General features: G+C 38.1%; 2 protein-coding genes across 2 annotated transcripts; one reads left to right on the forward strand and one right to left on the reverse strand.

Moving 5' to 3' along the window:
* The first annotated feature begins 500 nt into the window (after positions 1 to 500).
* On the forward strand, positions 501 to 2,583 carry LOC104266336. The gene has a single exon (XM_009862257.3). It carries the CDS (start codon positions 1,023 to 1,025, stop codon positions 2,343 to 2,345), a length of 1,323 nt encoding a protein of 440 aa, XP_009860559.1. The 5' UTR covers positions 501 to 1,022; the 3' UTR covers positions 2,346 to 2,583.
* On the reverse strand, positions 2,496 to 9,153 carry LOC100181497 (protein NLRC5-like). The gene is made up of 11 exons (XM_018814514.2): positions 7,853 to 9,153; positions 7,671 to 7,731; positions 7,369 to 7,413; positions 7,130 to 7,309; positions 6,347 to 6,910; positions 5,634 to 6,191; positions 5,278 to 5,367; positions 5,121 to 5,219; positions 4,097 to 4,353; positions 3,680 to 3,880; positions 2,496 to 3,107 (listed from the first exon to the last, which is right to left on the reverse strand). The coding sequence occupies exons 1-11, from the start codon at positions 7,916 to 7,918 to the stop codon at positions 3,057 to 3,059; spliced, it is 2,172 nt and encodes a 723-aa protein (XP_018670059.1). The 5' UTR covers positions 7,919 to 9,153; the 3' UTR covers positions 2,496 to 3,056.
* Between the last annotated feature and the right edge of the window lie 12 nt (positions 9,154 to 9,165).

Here is a 9,165-nt window from a genome sequence, read left to right on the forward strand (position 1 = left end):
TTGTTAATTGTTTAAATCACCCAACACGATCTGGATATTATATGTCTTTACCCCATAGTACTATAATAATTGTATATCGGGCACTGCATAACATAACATAATACACATAGCAATACCAATTTGACAAAATATGAAGAGTTATTTACAGATAAATTAATTCTTCACGCTCTTCTGATGATGCCATTTCTTTATCTTTGTCATTGAACAACCCGGCCTATACCGGTGTTGACATTACATTAATATAAACCAAAGTTTAAGAATTGGTGATGATGAGAACCTGTTACCTGAGCACACAAAACGTATATTACTGCACTCAAGTTTATAGCTTAGCACATACAGTTGCTAAGGAGCACTAGCGAATACATTTTGGAAACGTTTAAACTAATTTGCTTTTAATACCTAATCACTTTCATTTGGTGATGTGACTCATAGCCCCCACTGAATAAATAGGATTGTTGGTTGGATTGAATAACTCCGTGTTGATCAGACTTCATACGCAAGCTTCGGCGGGGTGCTATATCTACTGTAGTACTAATTGCTTTTATAACCAGAGACCAAACAGTTCATAATTATCTTGCTATACTTTCATGAAATAGACTGACCTCGAGTTCTCAGTGCCGATAGTGGCGTTAGTTGGGTAGTTCTCGTTATCGTGTTAAGGAAAAGGCGGATTATATACCAGACAGAATCACGTGGCAGCATTGTGGCGTCATACGATAAAATGAACATGATTTGGGCCTGTCAGCGGCTTAACGGAATATCATTAACCTCGTTTAACGGGGGTCTGTTTTCATTAGAATGGTCTCCCATAAGATAAAGTCGTATCCGCAGTGTTGTCTGATTAATGAAGTATTGTCTTTGGGTCATTTGACGTCACTTTAAGCGTCGAGTTGCAACAGACTAACATGATTCATACCTCCGTGTGTGCCAGAAAATTCCGGCTTCGAAGATGTTTCATAGTGTTACTAACAGTTAACTTTACTTAGACTTCTGTATACAGCATAGACTTGTTAGTTTTAAACATGACTTCTAAGGGCTTTAGGCAAAATAAGGACTCATTCATTTTCTTCACATTAAGTGTGAATGGTCCAGAACAGGAACGGGTTACTGAAATCAGTCTTGTCAGTATATTCGGTTATGAGCTTACCAGAGCAAAAAGCAATTCTCCAGATTGGTTTCCAAGAGTTCTCGACAAAATGACTGTCTGTTTTGACCCGAAGGAGAAACTTGATTACGATTTGTGTAAATCCTACAGCGTGAAGTCACAAGATTTTGAAATTGCAAAACGGCAAAAGTTCGACTTAAAAGTTGTTAATCTTTTGAATCTCTTTCTCTCGCGCCAATCAGGCGAATTGTACCTTGTGGGTCACGGTAGCTATGGTTTCAAAGTTTTGCAATCTGAGTTGCGGCGCCTCGGAAAAAGTTTGGATAAAGTGGATGAACGTCAGGTGCACTTCGTGGATTCAGAAGAAATTTTCAAAAAAATACAACCAGGAAAAGATTCCTCTTTGAGCCGAATTTGTGACGAGAGTTTTTCTCAAGGAATGCCACAATGTGCCACTACAGAAGAACGGAATAAGTTTTTGATTAAAGTTGTGCTTAAAAACCTAGACAAGTTTTTCGACAATTTTAACCCAAACTTTTCAACTGTGCCGAAACAGAAAAGTGAAAGTGCTGAAACAACTTCTGAGCTCGACCAAGGCATTTCTTCTGGCGAATTTGAGCCCACGCAGACTCATGTATATTTCGACTTGGAGACGACGAGGCTTAGAAATTCCAAAATTACTGAGATTTGTATGGTGGCCGTCCATATTGATTCTATGAAAACACCAACACCTGACTCTCTACCGAGAATTGTCGACAAAATGGTTCTGATAGTCGATCCGGGTGAAATGATTGAGCAAATAGCTTCTGAATTAACAAAATTAAATAACCATATCATTCGAGAAAGCTACAAACCGAAGTTTAACGCCGAAACGACCAAGATTATGGCAGAGTTTTTAAGGAGGCAAATCTCTCCTATTTGTTTGATCGCGCATAATGGGATGAAATTTGACTTCCCGTTGCTAAAGAACCACATTCTTGCTTCTAATTCAAACGAAAGAGTTTTCTCAGGTATACGATATGCTGATTCAGTTCGTGGCATGAGGCAACTACATAGTGGTCCTCGTCAATCTTTTCAACTGCAGAAAGTTTATCAACGTACATTCCCACAATCCATCGCAACCAATCAGCACCAGGCAGAGAATGACGTCATCAAGCTTTTGAAAATTGTGTGTTCTGATTCTAAGCTGTGCGCTTGGCTCAATAGTAACTACGTGGAACTTACAGACATTTTGGTGTAGCGATTTCTGCATCTCGCTTCTTTCTTCCAATTAAATGTAAATATTTTTAATTGTAAGCGTGTTCTAACAACTGTCGTTTTGTCGCCATATTCGGTATTTTTGTTATATAACTATTGTTTAATCTTTGCTACCGTAATCGAGAGACAAATAAAATGTTTTGAAATGATATATTTTTTCTAAGTTCGCAATTTAAAGTAGGCAAGCAGCAATGCATTATAATTCTCCTTGAACACAAATAGAAAATATTGTCTAAGTTTAGCATCACGATTGTTTAGATATACAATGATATTTATATATAGTAGGGTGGGGAAGGCGGGAAACCTTTAGCACATAATATCCAATTATCCTGATCGTGTTTTAAACAACTAACAACCGTCTATGGGAGTCGTGAGGATACGGTTCTATAATTCTTTAAATGTTCTTTGTTTACTACTAAATGGGACGAGAAAATAGAATGAAAATACGTCCCATCTCCCCCCATCCTATACTATTATAATGTGCACTTCAAATAATTGTTTTTAATTGCGTATTGATGTGACGGGCATGTTCAACAACAAAATCACTATGACTTATTATGTACATGGTAACCATCATAAAAATCATGTATAACCGTATATCTTGTATATTACCTCCACGGCAAAAATGTAAATAATGCAGTGACTAAGATTTGAATAAAGATTTTACTCAATATATCCAATAATTTAGAGTAGTTCACGATTTTCTCATGATGTCTTTTTTTCCGCCAACGCTCAGAATAAGGTTCTATAATTAAGATTTGTAAATTTTCCTTTTTAGTATGTAGTAGGGCGGGGAATATGGGACACCTTTAGCACCTAATATCATGTTTTAAACAATTAATAACAGTCCATGGAAGTCGTGAGGACACAGTTTTTTTTTATAATTCTTTGAATGTTCTTTGTTTGCTACAAAATGAGACGAGAAAATAGAATGAGTAGGTGTCCCATCTTCCCCCATCCCAATATACAATAATAACAGTACAATACAAATGTGGGAAGAGTATACTTAACAGTAGACACGATCTAAGTTGGCCAAATAACGACGGTTAAGCATACTGTATAAACGAACAAGGTGAATCCGAAACAACATAACTTTACATTTTGCCGGGTGGGGAAAGATAGGACACCTTTTCATTTCATTTTTTCGTCCCTTTTGGTAGTAAACAAAGTACACCTAAAGAAATATTAAACTATGTCCTCACGACTTCCATAGACCGTTGGTAATTGTTCAAAACCGATCAGATTATTTGAATATTATGTGCTAAAGGTGTCCCGTCTCCCCCCACCCTACTATATTTAAAGTTATTATAACCGCACCTCGCTCCCAGCATTGTTAAGTGCTTGTTGAAGGATTATTCTTTCTTCTTCGTTCAGATTTCTGTATCTACTTCTACTCGCGCTTTCGTCTTTGAAACAATCCCCCATAGTTAGGAAACGTTCCACCTTTTCCAGTATATCGCATATCACGCGAACTCCGGCGGTTTCTAATGCATTGTTATCAATATGAAGAGATCCAATCTGTGTGAAGATAAAAGCTTAAATTCCGTTGGCGAAAAAACAACACGAAATTTTTGGTTGGTCATGAGGATACGTTTTTATAATTTTTTCAATGTGCTTTATTCACTACCAAATTGGACAAGAAAATAAAATGAAAAGGTGTCCTACCTTCCCTATCCTACTATATATAGCATAAACGGGTTTTCCAGGCGAATAGATTTTACCAAAAGCTTTTACCTTTTTCTCTCGGATCCGAAATCCGGAGAATATTAGTTTAAGTTGTTGTGTAGTGAGGTCACAGTACTTGATGTTTACGTCATCAATGTCTTTTGTGACGTGTTGCATGACGTAACTGAAAGCGTGAGCGTCGCTTGACGTCAGAGGAGTTCGACTCAAATTGATGTCACGTGGAAAACGTTCCGCTATTGCTTTTGTGACATCACAATTGTCACATTCTCTGACGTCAAGCAGAAGTCGGATGAACTGACGCCTTGCTGTCGTTAAGTAAAAGTTTTTTTTTAAATTGTTTTTTAGACTATTTACTGGATACTTTGTAAAATGTTAATGTATAGTAGAATGGGGGGAGATGAGACACCTACTCATTTTATTTTATCGTCCCATTTGGTTATTAACAAAGAAAATTTCAAAGCATTATAAAACCACACCCTCACGACTCTAATATAGACTGTTGTTAAATGTTTAAAACACCCACGGGATATTTAAATATTAAGTGCTAAAGGTGTCCCGTTTTCCCCACCCTATACTATAAATATATATATGTCGGCATAGAACGGTGAAATATTTCCACTTAAAAACGCAAAATAATCAGTGCGGATATTACATGATAATGGATGGATGAAACGATCGGCGTAATAACACCACTACAAATACTACCATTACAAAAACCTAGGTACAGTAGGGTGGTGTAAAGTTGGACCACAGCCTACTAGCGACCTCTTTCTAAAATCGATTCTAAAAAGAACCTTTTTATTGTTAAAAACACGATCAGGAATCATGGGATTTAGAGGCCAACGGTATCCTATTTTTATACAATAGTACCCGCGTTCGGCAGTAGTAAACAATGAATATTTACAGAATTGTATAGCCAGCACATCCTCTCGACTCTATATTATAATAGCGTTGTTAGTTGCTAAAAATACGATCAGAAAAAATGGAGTTATGAAATTTAGGTGATGCAGATGGTCCCATTTTACACAATAGTACTGTATGTAAAATAACAAATAACAATTTTTGGTTTTACCTTCTTTGCTTGTTGCTTCGTCGTATGACGTAATCAGCTGACCGCATTTTTGAAATTCTTCCAACAATTTCTTTCCGCAAACGACTGGTTTAACCATCGCTGTTTGTGGAACGAACTCAAGTTTAACAAAAATTAATGCTAGGGGTTTTAAATTTACCTGGAGGTTTTAACATTGAAGTTACGTCGAATCGAATTCTCTTCAATCTCGACTGCTGAGCATGAAGGTATTCTTTAAAAAACTCATAATCTGCTCAAAAATATATATAGTATTTTGGGGGAAGACGGGACACGTTTTTATTCTATTTTCTCGCCCCATTTGGTAGTAAACAAAGAACATTCAAATAATTTTTAAAATCGTATTCTCACGACTCCTATAGACCGTTGTTAATTGTTTAAAACACGATCCGGATATTTGGATATTATGCTAAAGCTAAAGATTTCCCGTCTTCCCCTATCCTACTATATTGTGTTTTTTTTTCGGGTTATATCTATTTCACAAATCACAGCACTAACGTGGGTTAAAAGTTGGACTCAGAAGCCTTCCCAGTAAGAATCGCCGCACCATGTACCAGTTCTCCGTGAACACCCTTTTCGCCACGAAGTCTTTAAAGTTGCCCATCTCGAGCGCTTCGACGGCGTGTACGGCTGCGAAGTACTCCTGCAAGGTTTGATGGTTGAAAAACACCTTTACTGATCCATCAACCACGCGCGTCGGGATCGCATTTCCGTTGAATAAAGGCAGAGTGATCGTGAGGTCTTGCACCGATTCGATGGTTAGATCATCTTCCTTGAGATCTGCAACAGATATGAGAACAATCTGCTTCTCCACAGCTTTATAAGCGACTTTGTGGACGTTGTGTAAAATCTCAGACAAGTTAACGTTCTTGACATGCTCAGATTGCTTGATGTCTGCTAACACCACGTCTAGGACTGATGTCAGCGAACGAATGGGTCGATCTCCTCTTGCACAGCAAGCAGCTGCGATGTAAATAAGCATTGCTGGATTGCTACACATTAGGGAAAGTTGTGGCGCCTCTCGCTTCAAAGTTTCCCATTTCGCACAATCCCCACCTGTGTGTTGTAAAAGCCATGCTTAGTTTCAGAGGGCATAAAGTTTGTGGTAAAATTACGTCACGAATATGAACAAACTTGTAGTAAAATTACGTTACGAATATGAAAAAAAGTGGCAATGTTATCTCACGAATATAAAAACCAGGCATGCTTACCGACAAAGTGGGTGAACAACGATTCTCCGTGTTCCGGCGAAAACCCATTGAGCATCACGATTCGCTGTGGTCGTTGCCCGATGTGTAGCAGACGCATTGTATGACTTCGTGACGTAATAAGTATTTCCGCATTCGGCAGAAAGTTCCCGCTGAGAAGGTTCGCCATGACCTTGCCAACTTTTGCTTTGCTGGAAATATTTAGCGCTGGTGCTGCGCTCGATACCTCCCAAGCTGCCTGATCAAGTCCATCAATGACGATACGACAGTCGAACTGATTCCTCTGTACCCACTCAAAATATGCGCTCGCCTCGCTTGGTGTGCAACCGTAAAAGTTTTCGAAGATAATTTCCTGAAGGTTGAACTCTCTTTCCCCATAATCCATTCGCATAAACTCCATGTGGAAACAGATACGAGATTCTGAGTTAGCGATTCGTTTGCTCATGGTCGACTTACCGGCCCCTGCCTCTCCAAGTATCGCAACCAACCTCAGCGGGGTTTCGTCGGGAACGAAAAGGTCGTCGACTGAGACCTCGCCGGAATGCGAAACCTCGACACGATCCGCTTCTACAAACATATACAGCATTTTTGCATACGACAATTTTGTGCGGTACAACGCAAAGTATAATATTGGTAAAAAACATCTGGTGCCGTCTGGTGCATACGTTTATGTTAAAATAGTTACTATAGTAAAGTACGCCACAGCGCAAGGTCGATTTTGGAACGAACGACCATTATTGGTTACGTCATTAATTAATGACGTCATTTTTCGTGACGTAGTACTACCTGGGTTATAGGTATCCTCGTTCGATACATTTTTCCCGTCGTAGAAAGAAATCTTTAGCATACGTGGGTGAATGGTGGGAACGTCTATCTGGTTGAGGCCTATTCCTTGTATTCTTAACTCTTCTCGTCTGTTCGAGGCCACCAAATGTCTGAGGTCGTCCCTGGTCACATGGGGCATTGCTGGGACAAGAAAATAAAACGTAGTTTCCGGTACGTCACTAAACACACATGTTGCTTACTCGTTTGGTTGCTGCCTTCGCTGCTGCAGCTGTATACCGCCATATCTACGAATTAAAAGTAAAAGAATACTTTCAAAGTTAAGAAATATGGCGCATGAACTTGACCGATATAAGTTAATAAGGAGAATGTATATGCAAGAAAGCATGTAAGAGTCGGGTTGTTTGGTTTTCTATTTAACTTTGTGATTGTATTACAGCAATTGCGATGAGCCTTTACGTAAACAGATTTTTTTAACTTTTGAACTTTTTCGAAATTTTGAGCTTAATTTTTTTCTTGATATCGAAATGACAATAAGACTTACAATCAACGTGGTCAGCATGAACTGAATAACTGGAAACCATGGAAGTAGTTCGAGGGTGGGCCTATAAGGAAACAAATACACTCATTATACGAAAACAAGGAAATACCCGTTGAAACATACGCCGTTTAATATCCTATTTGCACATTCTGTTTCACCAAAATTTAACACACGTTGATATTTACCCGATTTTCGGTCGATAGTCGTTCGCCACTTTCTCCATGAAATACATCGTCAATTGCTTCCTCCATGTAGCTTGACGTATGCAAATTCCCAGCAGTCGTATCCTGAACAATTACGGATTTAAACCTAAACACGGCCGGTAACTTCACCGTATCATCATTTTTGCAGCGTTTGAAGTTCTGCACAGCACTTTCTATTGTCTTAAACAATTGTAGGAAATGACTATTGTTTCTGTTCTGCAGACTAGACGCATACAAACCTTGTTACGTGTATAGGCCTACTACTCGAATACACGATTGACACTTCCGTATTATGGCGAGACGACTTACAAAAGCAGTTTCACCACCACACGATAGCCTATACATTAACTGTCCCTTTTCCCTGTTCCCCTGTTTATCAAAATACACACGCCCACAATACACTCTGTACCACCTAGACTGATGTGTATTCTACATACCACGCCAGGATACATTGTGAGACCGTGTTGCGTATTCATTGCCAAGGAGAAAAAAACTTCTTACTCTTTACAGCGTACGTTGTATTTCAGCAGTATAAAACAAGCGTCAAACCAAAAGCAACGAAGGCACGTATTATTTACATAAAAAAAATAGACACACTTTTCGGAATCAGTATAATAAATATAAAATTATAACGAGGATAACTTTATATAGGCAATTTTTGTCTTCACAGTTTTGAACACAACAATTGGACCTAAAATTAGAATGTTGATCGAAATGCACATGTGTAAAAAAATCAATATTACACAATTTTATCTAAAACTAATTCATTTTTTCAAAACATCAGTTTATCTTCAAATGTAATAGCGATTTTCGTTAAAACGAGCTATGAAACTGTTTAATTAGAAGTACCAATTAAAAGGTGTGACTGTTAAACTCAACGCGCCAAAGTATCAGTAGTGATGTTTAATTTCAGTAACAGCAAAAGCAAACTAAACGGGCTGTGAGAATAGTAACACGCGTACGTTTTGAACCAACAGCAACGTAACACAGTTTTCATACTGCACCGCAATAACGTGTATTATTTTAAAAAGCAGTATAGATATTGAAAAATTTTGCTGCTTCTTAATGAGTATTACTTTATGGCACTGTGGGGTAAGATGGATACTGTTGACAAATAATGTCCCATATTTTTAATCGTGTTTTTAACAATCAACAACGCTCTTTTAGAGTTATGATGATACGGATATATAATTCTGTAAATATTCCTTTGTTTACTACCAAATGGGACAATAAATGAAAAAATTGGCCATCTTACCCCAACCTACTATATATCTAAAAAATCGCACAAGTGCTAT

This window comes from Ciona intestinalis, chromosome 12 (assembly GCF_000224145.3).
Source record: "Ciona intestinalis chromosome 12, KH, whole genome shotgun sequence".
Lineage (NCBI taxonomy): Eukaryota > Metazoa > Chordata > Ascidiacea > Phlebobranchia > Cionidae > Ciona > Ciona intestinalis.

Coding starts and splice junctions, on each gene's coding strand:
- LOC104266336 (XM_009862257.3), top strand. CDS start 1,023: ATGACTTCTAAGGGCTTTAGGCAAAATAAGGACTCATTCATTTTCTTC.
- LOC100181497 (XM_018814514.2), bottom strand. CDS start 7,918: ATGGAGGAAGCAATTGACGATGTATTTCATGGAGAAAGTGGCGAACGA. Junction 7,310..7,368: donor CGAAGGCAGCAACCAAACGA/GTAAGCAACATG, acceptor TTCTTGTCCCAG/CAATGCCCCATGTGACCAGG. Junction 5,220..5,277: donor TTCAATGTTAAAACCTCCAG/GTAAATTTAAAA, acceptor TTCCACAAACAG/CGATGGTTAAACCAGTCGTT.